The sequence below is a fragment of the Trichoderma harzianum genome, assembly GCF_003025095.1.
Source record: "Trichoderma harzianum CBS 226.95 unplaced genomic scaffold M431scaffold_15, whole genome shotgun sequence".
Taxonomy (NCBI): Eukaryota; Fungi; Ascomycota; class Sordariomycetes; order Hypocreales; family Hypocreaceae; genus Trichoderma; species Trichoderma harzianum.
In genome coordinates this window covers 357,191-373,221 of record NW_020209263.1, presented here as the reverse complement: position 1 = coordinate 373,221, position 16,031 = coordinate 357,191, and the positions used below count along the sequence as shown (strand labels likewise).

General features: G+C 51.0%; 10 protein-coding genes across 10 annotated transcripts; 4 read left to right on the top strand and 6 right to left on the bottom strand.

The window, feature by feature from the left end:
• Positions 1-17: 17 nt before the first annotated feature.
• On the top strand, positions 18-1,676 carry M431DRAFT_9412 (hypothetical protein; the record flags this gene model as incomplete). The annotated part of the gene is made up of 2 exons (XM_024924552.1): positions 18-793; positions 866-1,676. The coding sequence occupies 2 exons, from the start codon at positions 18-20 to the stop codon at positions 1,674-1,676; spliced, it is 1,587 nt and encodes a 528-aa protein (XP_024769807.1).
• An 825-nt stretch (positions 1,677-2,501) lies between these two features.
• M431DRAFT_96045 (hypothetical protein) lies at positions 2,502-3,273 on the bottom strand (the record flags this gene model as incomplete). The annotated part of the gene is made up of 2 exons (XM_024924779.1): positions 2,502-2,628; positions 2,690-3,273. 2 exons carry the CDS (start codon positions 3,271-3,273, stop codon positions 2,502-2,504), a joined length of 711 nt encoding a protein of 236 aa, XP_024769806.1.
• Positions 3,169-3,748, bottom strand: M431DRAFT_512344 (hypothetical protein). The gene has a single exon (XM_024919824.1). It carries the CDS (start codon positions 3,611-3,613, stop codon positions 3,260-3,262), a length of 354 nt encoding a protein of 117 aa, XP_024769805.1. The 5' UTR covers positions 3,614-3,748; the 3' UTR covers positions 3,169-3,259.
• Positions 3,749-4,426: 678 nt separating this feature from the next.
• Positions 4,427-4,889, bottom strand: M431DRAFT_512343 (hypothetical protein). The gene has a single exon (XM_024919823.1). It carries the CDS (start codon positions 4,861-4,863, stop codon positions 4,636-4,638), a length of 228 nt encoding a protein of 75 aa, XP_024769804.1. The 5' UTR covers positions 4,864-4,889; the 3' UTR covers positions 4,427-4,635.
• On the top strand, positions 4,561-5,510 carry M431DRAFT_261356 (hypothetical protein). The gene is made up of 2 exons (XM_024913872.1): positions 4,561-4,892; positions 5,002-5,510. Exons 1-2 carry the CDS (start codon positions 4,862-4,864, stop codon positions 5,187-5,189), a joined length of 219 nt encoding a protein of 72 aa, XP_024769803.1. The 5' UTR covers positions 4,561-4,861; the 3' UTR covers positions 5,190-5,510.
• Positions 5,511-6,329: 819 nt separating this feature from the next.
• M431DRAFT_95808 (hypothetical protein) lies at positions 6,330-7,298 on the top strand (the record flags this gene model as incomplete). The annotated part of the gene is made up of 1 exon (XM_024924745.1): positions 6,330-7,298. A coding segment is annotated over one exon (969 nt), but the record flags the coding sequence as incomplete, so codon positions are not given.
• A 504-nt stretch (positions 7,299-7,802) lies between these two features.
• Positions 7,803-8,629, bottom strand: M431DRAFT_512339 (hypothetical protein). Its single transcript, XM_024919822.1, has 3 exons — positions 8,519-8,629; positions 8,340-8,444; positions 7,803-8,216 (listed from the first exon to the last, which is right to left on the bottom strand). Exons 1-3 carry the CDS (start codon positions 8,530-8,532, stop codon positions 8,051-8,053), a joined length of 285 nt encoding a protein of 94 aa, XP_024769801.1. The 5' UTR covers positions 8,533-8,629; the 3' UTR covers positions 7,803-8,050.
• A 716-nt stretch (positions 8,630-9,345) lies between these two features.
• On the top strand, positions 9,346-10,923 carry M431DRAFT_95728 (hypothetical protein; the record flags this gene model as incomplete). The annotated part of the gene is made up of 2 exons (XM_024924733.1): positions 9,346-9,783; positions 9,913-10,923. The coding sequence occupies 2 exons, from the start codon at positions 9,346-9,348 to the stop codon at positions 10,921-10,923; spliced, it is 1,449 nt and encodes a 482-aa protein (XP_024769800.1).
• A 980-nt stretch (positions 10,924-11,903) lies between these two features.
• Positions 11,904-13,226, bottom strand: M431DRAFT_261207 (hypothetical protein). Its single transcript, XM_024913871.1, has 2 exons — positions 12,767-13,226; positions 11,904-12,697 (listed from the first exon to the last, which is right to left on the bottom strand). Exons 1-2 carry the CDS (start codon positions 13,133-13,135, stop codon positions 12,071-12,073), a joined length of 996 nt encoding a protein of 331 aa, XP_024769799.1. The 5' UTR covers positions 13,136-13,226; the 3' UTR covers positions 11,904-12,070.
• A 1,171-nt stretch (positions 13,227-14,397) lies between these two features.
• Positions 14,398-15,153, bottom strand: M431DRAFT_42543 (hypothetical protein; the record flags this gene model as incomplete). The annotated part of the gene is made up of 1 exon (XM_024915064.1): positions 14,398-15,153. A coding segment is annotated over one exon (756 nt), but the record flags the coding sequence as incomplete, so codon positions are not given.
• Positions 15,154-16,031: the final 878 nt, after the last annotated feature.

The following is a 16,031-nucleotide window of genomic DNA, read 5'->3' as shown; positions in this document are numbered from 1 at the left end:
CAAGTCGCTGTTCCGCCATGTCGTCGAGGTCGGGCTCGGGACAGAATCCCCAGCGGCCTCGAGACTCGCTGCAAGACTTCCCTCCGCTGTCTCCGCCATCGACGCTGTCCTCTCTGCGCACCCTCAACTCGCCGCGAGGCCGCGATGGCGCTGCGGCTCCCCGTTCGCCACCGCGATTTCAGTGGACTTCCACGGCCGCCCGCAGAGCCGAGCGGATTCGAAACCTCGACGAGCGTCTGGCGTCCCGCGCCGAAGAGAGAGAGCGCCATCCGGACTACGGTGCACGCTATTCGCTACGACGATTTCCTCGCATGCATGCTCATGCCACTGAGGGCCGAAGTTCCAACTTTGAGGAGCTGGACCGGTCCCTCGACGAGGCAAACTCCAATCTCAGAGCACTGCTCGATCTGACCCATTCCGCCCTCACTCACTCCTCTCTTACTTCACTCCCCCAGCCTCTCCGCTCGCATGATTCCCCAGAGGACAACCGCCGGAGTAAGCGCCGAAAGCTAGACGCGGACCGACTCGGCTCTGGGGGTGTCAAGGCCTTCCGATATGGCAGATATGGACAGGTAGAGCCGGGCCATTTGCGAATGGAGATTGTGAGCTGCGACGGCGGCATGTTCTCCAACCAGTCGTCGTACGCGGCCGAGAACATCCTCAAGGACGACAATTCAGTCTACTGCACCAAGGGGAACAGATGCAATATTATTCTGCAACACCAAGGCGCGACGGTATTCACACTGAAAGAGCTCATCATCAAGGCTCCATGCGCCACCAACTTTTCCCACCCGTACGTTCTGTTCGGCATCTGTCCCTTTGGTGGGTTTTAAATGGTTCATTGTTGCTAACTCGATTTCCACAGAGTCCGGGAGGGCATGATTTTCATCACCATGAACCAGGACGATATGCTGAATCGCACGGCTCAATATCAGATCCAATATGGCCCGACTTCGAGGCAGCGGTCACGAGCTGGAGAAGGGGACAGTGCATTGGTCCTGGAGCGAGAACCTCGCCATATAATTTCTATTCAGCACCATGACGACGGCACCACGAGTACCAGAACAAGGACCTCCTATGTATATCGGCCTGACGACGACGAAAATCATCTGCCCGAAATGCCTGAAGAATTTAGCAGGGAAATGTCCGACTTCCGCGTCACTACAGAGTGCAGCGATGAGGAAGACGACGACGACGATGGCTTTGACGGGCCACGATTCCATCGCACCCCCAACCGCATTGGCTCTCTTCCCTTTGAGAGTCCAGATTCTGACGCGGAGGATATCGTCATGCCTTTTAGCCCTCAGGACACTTCGGACGACCATCTTCTTCATCACACCCGTCGCCACAACATCATCCACAGGCAAAGGGACAGAAGTCACGATCATGCGCCCAGCTTCTCGCTCTCTGAGGCAATGGATGCGCATGCTACTGCCACCCAAGAAGCTGTCCGTGCGGTTGGCGGCGGTGGTTTACTTGCTCCTCACGCGCGGTTCTACATTGAGAAGAAGAAGAGCAAGTGCACCATCAAGTTCGATCCACCAGTCTCGGGTCGCTTCATCCTTTTGAAAATGTGGAGCTCGTCCCAGGACCCAGGGAGCAACATCGATGTTCAATCAGTCATCACTCGAGGCTTCGCTGGGCCACGGTACTTTCCTTCTGCTGAGCTGCGATGAGCACGGACAGGAATTAATGGGAAAAGGGGGCGAACAACTTGATGGACGTGCTCAAGCGGACATGCCGCTTTTTTTTCTCTCTTTTTTTTTTTTTTTGGTTAAGCGAACTATGCACTGTACGAGGACATTTCAGGCGCAGGGGTTTTGCAGGGTATATACGGGAATTTGCTTTTTTCTCTTGCCATTCTGTTAATTTCCCACTGAAGGCGTTTCTCTCAAAACATGATTTGGACGATGGAATGACTGTTTTGGAGGCGAAGAGGCGCTCGGGTGTTGTTGAAGGATATGATATGACATGGCGCTTCATCACGGTAAGGGTACTAAGTGGTACAACTATTTCAATGCTTTCATTTCGGAGTTGATCATCCGGCGCCCGAGGCGGAAGCCGTGGGTACTGGAGTCAGTTTTTTTCTTCTTGCTAAACTACCAAGGACGGATCTTTTTTACTACTGAGGAGGCAATAATCGAAGCTGGAGGGCTTTAGCACCTACTAGGTACCTAGTTGTTTGACGCTGTCCGGCCTTGGCATACGAATACGACTACCAACCTAATAATGGATGATTCAGTTTGCAATTACTCGCGAGCAATGGACAACTCATGATGGATTGCGTGCTGAAGATTCTAATTATCAGCCTACCGGTAAAACAATGTACGTGCGTAGCCTAACACGAGCCCCAATGAAACCATCCGAGCACCAGACCAGCGAACAACCTAAGCACCCGTCAGTGCATCCAAACTACATAACTCACAACGCACCGACAATCTAGTGTAACAAGGATTATCCGTACTTTTTCCTTTTCCTATCCTATGCCTCTGTGATCTGAATTATGCAATCGGGAGAAAAACAAGGCCCTTAGACCCCCGGTCTTTACAAGCATGAGCAAGAGTATTAGGAGGTGCGATCGGGTGGCAGACGGCGGTGGAGTATCCGGCGAGTAAAGCACCAATGAACCTGAAAAGAAGTATCAATAGTTGTATCCTTCGTAAAAGAATAAATAACGGTGTTCACTTACAAGTTGATGTGAAGCAGTATAAAAGCCGGCAATGTCTCCCTCCACGGATCCATGACCTCGAAAATGAAGCCGCCCCCAATCCCTCTCAGCGGTTTCTGAAAAGAGTGCGTCGCGACATCGTCATCAAACCCGCGAGGGAACTTGAGAATCCCAGTCGGCTTATCAGGCGTGCTCCATCCGATCCAAGTAATTGTCATGAGCGGAATCAGCGTGAAGAAGACCCCCCGAAAGACCCAGATGGGGTCGAGGGCGGAAGGTTTTGGTCTGAGGATGGATGTGAGGGCCATGAAGGAGGCCGTGAAGGTGCTGATGGATGCGCAGGCGGAGACGAAGAAGTAGAGGCCCCAGCGGGTGAAATCGCAGCCGCCGGATTGGCCGTAGGAGGAGTTTTTGCAGGGGCCGGTGAGGATGCGGGTGCGGGCGGCGATCCAGGCGGTTGTGGAGAGGAGGGTGAGGGTGAGGTTGAGGAGGGACCATATGGGGACGAGGTAGGCGAGGAGGGTGTTTGAGAAGGAGTGGAAGCGGATTGATGCTTGGGAGGCTTGTGATGCTTGGGATGTTTGTCTTGGTTTAACTCGAGGCATCACGGAGGTGAGGGTGGTGATGATGATGATGTTGTTGTTGTTGTTGTTGTAGAGGAGAATATGGGTTGGGTGTGGATATAAAAGAGTGTGTCTGTATGATTTGCTGTTGTAGTGGTTTGTATATCATGGGTGATCGTGATGGTATATTAACGAGAGAAGACTTGACGAGAATGACAATGATTGGAGAAGTTCTCGTTGTTGGATAGAGTGCTTGTATCAAAGTCGGCGAGAGGCGTAGATGTAAGTACAAGGAGTTTGATATTGAACAGGGTTTGATATAAACGATGACAGCCCGTACCTGCCTCAGAGAAGCCACGATATCAGAGTTGCGAGACGTCATTTTTGTGGAGAGGAAAGAATAAGTCTTCGGTTCCAACGGCATGGGTACAAATGACTGTTGATTCTTTATAAAAGACTGCTCTGATAAATGATGTAAGTGCTAGCGGACATATACAACCTAGAAGCTTCACAACTGAGACTCCCCACCCGAATCTATAGTGTATATATGTACGTGCTATCTGCATATTAGCAGTGCTTGATCATTTCTAGTATCTTTCATCATCTCAAGTTTCACATTGAATCATTACTGATAATTTGTAGCCATCATAGGGTTCTCCATATGTTGTTGTATGTAGTAGAGGATGCGTTGCTGTGGCGCCTGTTGTTTTCCCCGTCTGCAGCCAACGTACCTATCAATAGACTCTTAATATGACGTCTAGATTTATTATTAAGCAGCAATTAAATGCCAGCTTCAATTGGACTGACGAGCATCGTAGGAGTAAGTTTCCTTCACCCATCGAGGTCCCAGCCACTCTGCTTTGCAACGACATAGAAATCGAGAAGAGTAAGAGTGGCTGACAGAGCTGAGTGAGCCCGCTACACATGGTTCGACCCCAATGCAAGTTGAATCTTTAGCGACTTTTAGTGAACTTTAGTGAGCCCGACACACTGGCTGGCTGCTGCTCCGGACTGGCTGGAATCGCCGGCAGCTGAAGATGGTTGGATGGGCCCCCCACCACCCTCGGACTGGCACAGGCACACGATGGGCTCGAGATGCAGAACAAGGAACAAGGCACATCAGAAGCGCCTCACCTAGTTGGCCAGTGGTTCTTTATCTATACGGATACACGGAATACGGAGCACATATACTTTGGCGCGGATTCTCTTTGCATGCAGCGCAGCAAGGCCGCCACGTTGCGATGCCTGCTGTAGCTGTAATTGGCCTGCGGGAAACAGAGAACAGATCAAATGTGACTGCCCTGTCCCTGCTATCTATCACAATCTGTAACTTTCTTTTTTCCTTTCCCCTCACGTCCACGTTGCACATCCACATTGACTCTACTCTTGCATACCAGTGCTGTGCTATCCATCATTTTGTTTTTTTTTTGTCTCGCTTTGCCTTGCTTTCTCGCTGCTGACTGCATCCGCTTTACTTGCTTTGCTCGTTTCCTCGCTGCCTAGGCCAGGGACATTACATAGCTTCACCGACTTGCCATACCCAGAGCCCGCCTGCGTTGCGGATCCCCCGACCCAGCACAACCAGCGAGTGACAGACAGACAACGCACAAACCTGGGGAGCCCAAACTGCATGCTCCATCCCGCACGCTTCGTGCTCGCAGGTACGCCGAACTAGCTTCGCAAGGCTTGACATCTGATTGCAAGTCTAGCCTCGAGCTGCCCGTTTCAGTGGGCCGCCCAGAGCTGACGTCCGGTGTATCAGCATTCCAGCTGGGCCTCTCACATGCCGTCGCTCCCACGCATCTGAGACATACAGGTTTACCAAGTGCCTTAGACAGAGACATTCTCGCAGTCTCGCCTCAGCGAAACAGAAACAGACTCTGTTTTGGTCGCGAGGACAACGGACTCGTTGGGCTGACGGACAAGAGAAAAAGACAAGGAGCCCCCGGACGTCTTGACTGGAGTCTTGCTGCATGAGTCGAGTTGTGCGTGACCGCTACACCGTTCACAGCATCCTGTGCATGCGCTTGCAGCCGACCTGCAGCTCTGCTTGTACGTCTGCATAGGTTTGCATACCGCATACATTCAGGTACACGCTGCATCCGTTTGCACGCACACGTTGCTTCTGCTCGGTCGCTTTCCACTCTGAATTGCGCCCCGGTGGAGCCCGTCGTTGTCCAAAGAGCGAATAAGTCGCGGAAGCGGGATCGACGTCGAAACTTGCGCCGACTCTCGGATTCAAAGGGACCGCAGAAAAATCGGGGTCACGTTTCCTGGTTCCTTGAGGTTTTCATCATCCAGAGCTCCCCTAAACCCTTGACTAAAGCTTGTTTTTCTCTTCTCTGGTCGAGACGAGGAAAATAGAACATCTTCTTCTCAATCCAGCTCTTGCATCGAATCAAAGTTACAGCGAAAGAAACCAAAAAAAAAAACCCTTCCAACGAATAGAAACAAGGCCGCTGTGGCGTCTAGCATCGGTAGCGATCGCGAAATATACTGGGGGGGCTGGTTGCTGGTCTGGTCCAATATTCCGTCCACTTCTCCACTCCACTACTTTTCTACACCGCGCCAGACAAAGTGCAATGGGCAGCTCGACTGCAACCCCCGGCCAGGGGTATGAGCAGACTCAGACTCCTCCTCTCTCACCGAGCTTAAGCTTGGCCCTGGATTCCCCATCAACACCTCGTGCGACCCCGACGCCTCGTCTCAATCCTCGCCTCTCCGTCGACCGAAGAGACGCCCTGCTCAATGTGGGACCAGCTTCTCCTCCGAAACATCAATCTCCTCTCCGTCAATCTACTAGCATCTCCTATCAAGACAACAACGCTGGACGTCCCGACTTGCCGCCGTTTCTGAAGCCGAGGCACAATACCAAGCTTCCCAGAGGCCATTCGAGGTCGAGATCAGAATTCGCAACCACTACTAGCAACATTCCTTTAGCAGTTGGGCAAGCCCCCGAAACATCGTCAACGGTACCCTCAACGCCCTCTTCGCATCCTCAAGCCCCCAATTCGCCTCTTGCGACGCGTCGCACTTCATTTGGAGAAGTCGGTCAGGATAGACGCGCGTCGAATCAAAACGACTACAACAGGCCCAATACCGCCTCTTCGCCCGCCCACAACTCTGCTCTCTCCTTTATTACTTCCAGGATGCCGGCCATGAAGGTTCTCGCCCCTGCGCCCACCGTGGTGGCGCACAACGACGAGCTCCTCAACCTCAACATCGAGACCTCTCTCTTTCCCAAGGGCAGCCCCCCCGATGGACAGGCTTTCTCGCCCTCAGCCTTTATGAACCTGCAACAGACGGCGACCGGCCTGCTGAAGAAATTCCAAACCGCCTACCACCGCCAGAACTTGACGATCCAGGAGCTGATGGCTGAAAAGGAGGCGATGGATGACGAAAAGGCCGAAGCCGACACCAGAACACGGCATCTCAAGATGCAACTGGAGGGCATGGCTCAGAAGCTGGCCGACACTGAGAATGTGATGCAGGCGCTGATGGAAGAGCTGAATAAGGAGAAGAGGCTGAGGATGGAAGAGCGGGCAAACGCCAGAGACAAATTCCTGACGCCATCTGAAGGATCGATATCGGAAGACCTATGTGTCGAAGACGATCAACGCAAGCGAGGATGGAGGCGCAGCGGTGAGACCTCCAAGACCGATTTTAGCTTCGAGACGGATGAGGATAGCGTCGAAGCTGCCAGCATCTTCTCTCGACCTCGCAGCCCTACCAACACGGCGCTAAGCATCATATCCGATGTAGACAGTCCTGCGCCGCCCATCCCGCTCTCGAGGACATCGACCTTTGGAGGATCCGCAGCCCCTCGGCCACTCCGGAACTCTCAGCCGCCGCAAATGTCCACGTTCCAGAAGCTATTCAAGGGCATCTCTGGCGACCCCAACAAGGACATTAACGGGTGTCGCAATTGCCAGGGCCAAGACGCCAGCATCGCCTGGGACACGGTGGGCCTCTTGAAAGCCGAGAACAAGACTCTCAAGGAGAGGGTCGGCGATCTGGAAGCCGCCGTCGAAGAAGTCCTGGACGTTGTCAACGGCGTCGGGCAATAACACGACCTCTTGCATATCTGAGTTTTTGGCATGTCTGGGTGTTTTTTCACAAATAGCCGGTGTTATCAACAATGTTCTGGCATGAAATTTGGAGTCGGACCTTTTTTTTTTTTTATGATGACATATTTCTTTTTTTTTTTCTCGACTTTCTTTTTGTTAATCTCTTGATATTTTTTTTCTCCCCCTTTTTCCCTTCGTTCATCCTACGCGGTATACGGTAGAGGCATGTCAGCTGGGATGAGCTCTCAAAAAAAAGAGGGAGCTCCAGCTGCGGAGCATATCCCGGAAGCAAAGAATGAAAACTAGCGTTTATATGAGAGACGTAGAATTATGATAGGAAACATGATTGAATTCAAACATTGTTTATCTTTTTTTTTTTTTATTCAAAGAGGAGGGGGTTCATGCTTCAAGTGTACATAGTGATATCCATTGATGTGTTTGGGCAATCAAGCCCACTACAATTTGTTTCTTCGCATGGAAAAAGGAATGTCATCTTCTTGTGCAGCTAGGCATATACCTCACATTGTGTTGTTTTTTAGCATAGTTTCTTTCGCTACACCGTGTTCTAAATAGAGTTTATATTGATTTGTGTTGGATTCATTTTTGCCCGCCGCAAGACCAGGCCTGAGTTTTCTTCTCTTCTGAGAGATGTATATACATTTTCTCTCTCTTGCCCTCTCACACACAAGTCCCTCTTCTCAAAAAAACCCCTCCTCACACCTCCTGACTGCCCTCGCTCGCAAAAAAACGCTCTAGTGGTGCCCCTCGCCATGTCCCTCGCCGTGGTGTGCGTCGTTGAGGAAGAGGTACTCGTAGGCGCAGTATCCGGCGAATGCAACAGACGCAATTCCCAAGCCAGGGAAGCCGCTCCGGAATCGGTTCCATCTGGAAAAGGTGCCCTTGTATCGCCATGCCTCGCTGTGTGATGATATCCCCAGTTAGCTTTCACTCGTCCATGTTTTTGCCCTCTGGCACTTTCTCTCTCTCTTGCTTGACATTGGAGGAGTTTGCCAGAGGGGAAATAGAAAGGGCTAGACCAACGCTCTCTCCCAGGGGTCGTATCGGGGCTGGCCAGTGGCCTCTTTGAGGGCTCGCATGTTGAAGCCAGTGATGTTGGGCTTGGGCCCGTGGGCCGCTCGGAGTGCTCTGTCGGGGGGCGCAATGGTTAGCCAATCGGTAGATGCAAAAGCAGCATCAGCTGAAGAAAATCGTCGCCGTACCTTGTCGCCAGCATGATGTGATGCCAATTGAGGGTGCCTGCAATCTGATCTGATCTCGACACGCCGCTTGGATGGCTCGATTGGAAGTTCCGCAGCTGGCTCAAGATGCTGGCTGGGGCCGGAATAATGCGGTGGCCGAGAAAATGGTGGCTGCTGGGCGGCATGTGGTGCACGGGCCATCTCCGGCTATTAGGATGGGCTTTCGCTTCCGTCACCTCCTCCAGAACGAAACACCAGCGATCGTGTTCTTTTATCTTGATAAACATCTTCCCCTCTGCAACATCCACAGAGCGTTAATCAACCGCACGAGTATTTTATTACGGACTAATCAGCCACGTGTGCGCACAGGCAAAAGACGAAAAACGACCAAAAAAACAGAGAGCGAGAGAGAGTCAGCTGCAGGTGGAGGAAAGCCCTGTTCAGTACACTGCAATTATCTGTTACCCAACACTATTTGATATCAACCGCCCCGCGACGACGTCTGCTGTCTCGACCACAGCACCCGAGTCACGAGCCGAGCCGCTGAACCGAGAGCTGAGAGCCGCTGCCGCCTACTAAAGGCCATTGTTGCGCCCAGCCCCTCGTGCCCAATGCAAGCCCGAAGAGGCCGTGGAAATTCAAGATATTCCCCCCCTTCGTCACGTTAGAGACAGCCCGAGTCCACTCCGCAACAACAGCGCTCCAACAGCAATTTTCGACGACGCGGCGGCCGCCTTCGACGATACAACAGCTACCCGCCTCCCAATCCTCGGCAGGGCTACTACGCTGGCCCCGTCGACCCTGAACCCTTTCATCATCAGTATCCGCAACACACAGCACCTCATCTCATGCCACCCCAGCTCCGGGCCTTCGGCGGCGGGCCCGGCGTCGGCGCGCCTTTCCACCAGCCCGGCTTCCCCTCTCACGGCCAGCCACAGGGAGGGCCTCTGGGCAACCAGTATCTCAATGCCAATGCCCAGCTGAACCCCTTCACGCCGAACAACATCAACTCGTTCAACGCCGCAGCCCTCAATGGCGGCGCTGCCTTCCCCGACACGGGCTTTGGCAGCCAGAGCGCAAGGATGGGGTTTGCGCATGGGCCAGGGGCGACCCTCCAGCAGCCGCAGCATGGCGGCCAGGTGCAGCACAATGCCTTGATGGACCATCCCACACTGCGGACGCAGCCGACTAATAAGGGCCGGATACGCGAAGTCTGGAAACACAACCTCGAGGAGGAGATGGCCGTGCTAAGAGACATCATTGACAAGTACCCTTATGTAGCCATGGTGAGTCTTGTCTTGTTTGAGGCGTTGCGAGCCCATTGTTGCCATTGATGATGATTTTTGCCCTTTCTTCTTTTTTTCTTTATGGAGGATCAATCCCGCTGACCGAGTGGGGTGGTAACCGAAAAAAAGGACACGGAATTTCCTGGTGTTGTAGCGAGGCCCATGGGTGGTTTCAGAGGGAAGAGTGATTACCATTACCAGTGTCTACGGACCAACGTGGATATGCTCAAAGTCATCCAAATCGGCATCACGCTGTTCAACGAAGACGGCGAGACACCACCAGCACGACCGGGTCCTGAGCTGGGCCTCAGCGCGGCAGCCAGGCGGCATCTTAACGGGGGGCCGTTCCCTTACTCGTGGCAGTTCAACTTCAAATTCTCTCTAAAAGACGACATGTACAACGAGAAGTCGATCGAGTCTCTCCAGCAGGCCGGCATTGACTTTAACCTCCTGGAGCGCGACGGTATCGACCCTCACCAGTTCGCCTCTTTATTAATACCGTCGGGTCTGGTATGCTTCGATAACGTCCGATGGATATCCTTCCACGGTGGCTACGACTTTGGCTATCTCACAAAGCTGCTCATCTGCACACCCCTTCCAAACGATGAGGTGGACTTTGACCACAAGATGAAGCTGTATTTCCCCATGACATATGACGTGAAGCACCTGATGAAGTTCGCCATCAAGCTTCACAACAATGGGATGCTCACCCCCACCGACCCTGGCACCACTGAAATCCTGCAAAAGTTTGAGCACAAGTCGGGCCTGGAGAATATTGCGGAAACTCTCAAGGTTAAGCGCATCGGGTCTGCTCACCAGGCTGGCTCGGATTCCCTGCTCACCGGCAAGGTCTTCTTCCAGATGCGCGACAGAATATTCAACGGTGAGATTCCCGACGACCACCTCGGCAAGGTCTGGGGCCTGGGCATCCCCGACGTCGGCATACCCATGTCCATGATGGGCCAGGGCGGCGATCAGAACGGCAACACTCCCAGCACTCCCAACACGGGCAGCGCGCATCTCGCGACGACTCCGGCTCAGAGCCACAACACGAATGGCCTGCCCAATATGGGACCCATGACTCCCGGTGGAGGAGGCGGCGTTTTTGGTAATTTTGCATTTGGAGGGAACGGCAGATAGGGTCCTGCCCGGGAGCATATGTCATCCTATAATTGAATGATGACCCCTTTTTTTCTCTTTTCCCTTTGCTTTTTACATCCTATCGGTCCTATTTTTGGGTCTTTGTGTGCTTATAGCAGCTCTTTATATCTCCTTTTCACTCTCCAAGTCTTCTTCCCAAAAGCTTTTGACTTTCACTACTATACTATTGTAGCCCGGAAGACAAAAGGCAGGGGAAAGGATGAAGATGGGCAGAAAGTGGACAGAGGCGTTAGACAGGCTTACTTATCAACCCTTGCAAAACGGCTTTCGTTTTCATGTCTTGCCTCGCTACTTGTTTTTGCGTTTCTCCGCACCCCGCTTGTATTCTCTGGTTTTTACTCATCTTGATGTTAACACAGTTCGGAATGGGAACGGGGAAATGGAATTTTGGGGCGGGAGCAAACTGAAATGACAAAAAACGGGGTGGCGATGGGGAGTTTTTCTTCTTCTCTTTATGTTAAAAAAGGGGGAGGTTGTTCTCGATGATTGTGTAGTTGGAACTTGCAAGGGAGAGACAAAACAAAAAAGAATGGGAAGAGGCGAATGCTGTTACACAAAGAAACTAAACTAGCGAGGATTGAATTCGCGATATGGGAGGTGCTTGTTTGTGTGGTGGATGTATTGAGGGGAGCTTCGGTTTCGTTTTTCTTTTTTGTTCAAGGGATTGGGTTTAAGGAACATGGTATGCGTGTTCTGTGTATTGTATGGTACTTTTGGAGGGTCAAGGGAGGAAATTCAACGTTTTTTGCTTTTCTTGTCTGCCGCTTTTCTATTCATGGCCTACTACGATGACGAAGTGTTCTAGCTCAGTGAGACATGATGTGGCAAAAGAGGTGATTATTGAATGACTTGTCAAGATTACTCAAAAGGCATACTTTAAAGTAACACAACACCCTGGCTAAAGAACAGAAAAAAGTGAAAGAAGAAGGTGTACAATCCCGCAATAAAATGCCCATGCTGTGAATCTGAGAGTACCAACCAAAAACAAAAACCATTAAACCAACTAACCATTTCCTAATGCCCAAAACTATCATGCCATGTCAACAAAAAAGGGAGAGAAACGATAGTCTCCATATCCACCCACACAAAGTGAAAAAAAAAATAGCACCAAAAGAAGCACAGAAACTCAAGTGATAAACACCTTCTTGAGCAGCTCGTTAAAGAAAACGTCTCCAGTGATGGGATCCTTGACCATGCTAGGCGGCAAGCCCGACTTCCTAGCATAGTCATCCAGACGCTCTTTACCATACACCCTGCCATTTGGAAGCAAAAAGAGGTCATGTTCAACGTGGCTCTTCGTGTGATGCGCATAAGGCACATTCCGAGCCAAATCGTTGAGCTCAGTCGAGCAAATGGGACAAACGCCATGGCCTAGCGTAGAAGATCCCGTCTCATTGTAGGCGCCGTCTGGATTCGACGAGTGGCAGGCCGGTGTTTTGAGGGCCGACAGTCCCGAGGACAGGGCAACGTGCAGCAGCGGCACGGACGGCAAGGCAAGAAGACTGTTGTGGGCGGTGGTGAAGACGTCGGCGAGTTCGTTCCAGCGAGAGGCTTTGTACAGGTCGCTGTAGATGCCCGTTGTAGTGCCGTCTGGGGGAATGGCCAGAAGGCCGCATGCTTGCTTGACCTCCTTAGGGTACGTCTTCCAGTAGGGCATGAGGTACTTTCTGGCGTGGGCAATGGCCTCGTTGTCTGAATGTGTGCGGATGAGCTCAATGTATTGCTGCATTCGCAGCATGAATTCCAGCTTGCTCTACCAGGTTAGTTAGTATATGCATGTATCAACAAGAGAATCAAAACATGGTAGCACAGCACGACTCACATCCATCTTGCGCAGTTCCTTTTTATTCTCCGTACACCAAGCCAATGCCTCGACAACGCTCTGATTCAGCAACGCCTCCCGAATCCGACTCATGGCAACAAACGTCTCGACGTCGACCAGATTCTCCATGCCCTTCTCGCTAGCCAACTCCTTCGCACTATTGTTGTAGCCATGTCTCAAAAGGTAGTCTGTCAACAGTCGATCCAGCCGCTTCCTGCTCCAAGCCTCGTACTTGACGTCGTCGACACTCTGCATCGTGTACAGCTCATTAAGGTGCTGGATCCGCGCCGCCGTCTGCTCGTGCAAACGGGCTTCTTCCTCGGCACAGGCGCCGAGCTTGCGCTTGACGCCTCGCATACGACTGATCATGGAGTCTAGATTCTTGAGCACATCTTGTTGTGAGGCTTTCCCGGCGATGGCTGCGGTCGCTGATTCTTTGAGGAGGGACTTGAGCGACGAGGTGTCCTTCTCGATGGTGAAGTGTGCAGCGCGGAAGTTTTTGCGGAGAAGTTCGTGGGGGAGACGTAAGAGGGGTTGGTCCTAGGAGAGAGATGGATGCATCAGCAATCGGGGATTATTCAGAGGCAGAGGAAGCTTTGAGATGGGGAGCAGTGACTGTTGATGATGAGGATGAGCTTACCAAGAGCAGGTGGTCACTGTGTTTGATGCTGGAATTCTCGTGGTCCGCCATTTTGGAGGCCGCAGGTTCGGACGATAGCGGTGCAGTATGATATATTTTCTGTTTCCAATTCTTTCTTCTGGTTCCAGTGTCAAAATTGAGTGAGCGGCGGCCGGTTGGTGAAGAGGCAAGAAAGAAGATGAGCTGCAGGTTGGGAGAGGAAGCGAGAGCGGATGTCTGGGGGGGCTTATCGATACGCGGCAGTGATGCGATGTCACCACCAAATGGGGCTAGATTCAATAGTGCAGGGTAGCTCTGGGGAGGATTTGATGCACTTGGACATTCACTTGTTTAAGAGACACAGGCAAGCGGAGGACAGAAAAAGCGAGATTGCAAAATGAATGAGTGCATACATTCAGTAATGTAAGCACTCGACTGGCTCATTAAGTGGTGCTTTACAGGGAAATGCCCAGTATTTAACCAGCACCTAAATTTTACGATATAACTATGATGGCATTTACTAGAGAAAATAGTAATGAAATAGCAGTTACTAGAGAATTATAAATATAGTAGTAGTTACTGGAGAAATGTAGATATCGTAGTAAATATTAGCGAAATATAGCTATAGTAGCAGACACCTTAAAAGCTAGTGTATAATTTACCGCGTGGGTGTTCGAAATCTTCTCGGTCTCGGGTCTTCTGTCCTTCGCTTGGCAGGGTGGCGGAATCGATGATGCACTTATATATCCACTTGAACAAGAGAAACAGGTTGCTAAATACTCATTCTCAATTTGTTACTACTACTATCTAAACATTGCCATAAACTTGCAATCATAAACATATTACATCTAATCATACTCCATCTATCCATCTATCCACGATGGCAAAATACCCGTTTCACAAATCCCTTCACACGAGACCTTTTCCCTTGCCTAATAGTAGACTTCTCGCTGGGTGTCTCTAAGTCTTCCTTAACTTTAGCCTCGGCATTCTTCCGCTCAAGCTCTTTCTCCAGCTCTTTCTCCAGCTCCTTAATCCGCCTCGTCTGCTCATTGAAAAGCATCCTCAACACACTAGTCCTGAGCTCCATACGACTGGCCATGTACATCGGGCTATGGAATGCGAGGTGATCCAAGTCTTCCCAAGTATCGTGAATTTGCTCGGGAGTCAGACTGGGAAGCTGATACGTTTCCTCCCAGCTGAATTCCTGTAGATCCTCTTTTAGATCTACATCCTTAAACCACTTAACGACGTCCATGATTCCGTGGAAATCAACATTCCATTTGAGCAGCTTCTTTTTGTGCGGCGGGAGAACTCTGACCAGTTTTGTGAAGTTGTCCCTGATTTCCCTCGGGACGTCTGCAGTCCCGTACCTTTCCTCGAATAACTCCTCGATGGAATGGTACATTTCCAATGCTTCGGCGCGAGTACAAGTCAAGACTTTGCGCTTCGTGACCATGGGGACAGCCTGAGGCGCACGCAGGCCACGTTCGACATTTTTGTCATCGTTATTCCAGACCGTGTACTGTCCGTATGTGCCCTGGAAGAAATTCTCTTCTTCTTCTTTATCATCATCGTCTTCACCATCCCTTGGATCATGACGGTTTTTTTCATTTTGTTCCTCGTCTCCAGTATGTCGTTCGACTCCAGTATACTCGTCGTGTTCAGCATACTCCTTGACTTGAGTGTTTTTCCCGTCTTGAATGTCTTTTCCATCTTGGGTACACCCTTCGTCTTGAGTATACTCTGCGTCTCCAATATACTCTTCGTACTGAGTATACTCCTGATCTCTAGAGTACACCCCACGACGGACAGACTCTCTGACTGAAGGATGCTGCTGACGTTTCGCTCTTCGTATATGCTCCGTCAAAGTGTCTGGCGCCACCGGACAAGGGAATGGGTACGCGGCAAAATTAAACCGGCGGCAGGATCGTTGTGGAGCCATTGTTGCTTGTTGAATAGTAGACGATGAACACTGAATTGGCATGAAAGCTAGCCTCTGGATAATCCTCGTACTGATTGGTATTGGTACAAGCGTAGTGTGTTGTAAACAAGTATATTGTGAAAGTGTGCAATTATAGAAGAGAAGAAACAACAGGATAGAAGGCCGGGGGATATCCCATACTTATAGAAGAGCAAAACAAACCCAAAAAAGCCCCAAACAACTCGGAATCTTGCGATCAAAGACTTTAAAGATAACTGAACTATAAGACCGAAGACTATTGGGATATCCTATGCGCCACCACAACTTCAGACTTCGCCAGCGAGATTTAACTTCTCGAGCATAACTATAGGGAGTGGCGCCGTCTGCGAAACTCGGACCAGCAGCTTCTTTCTACCCCTGCAAGACGAGCCAAAGAGGTCAGATCCATGTGGTCTATCCTCAAAGAAAAGCTGATGCCGGGACGCTTACGGTCATTGCTGGAGGGAATTCTAAGGCAACTAAAGAGACCCAACCTGGTGGGAGAGGACGTCTTGCAAATACAGCGCATCGAACTGCGAGCCCCCGAAGACATCCCCCCCTCCTCGAGAACCCAGCATAACCACCGAGGGTGGGATATCATGAGCATAAGGTAACTATAAGTGTATCTATCTACATGTACCTTGGCATGTACACTACCGATACTTTCAACGATTCTATCAAAC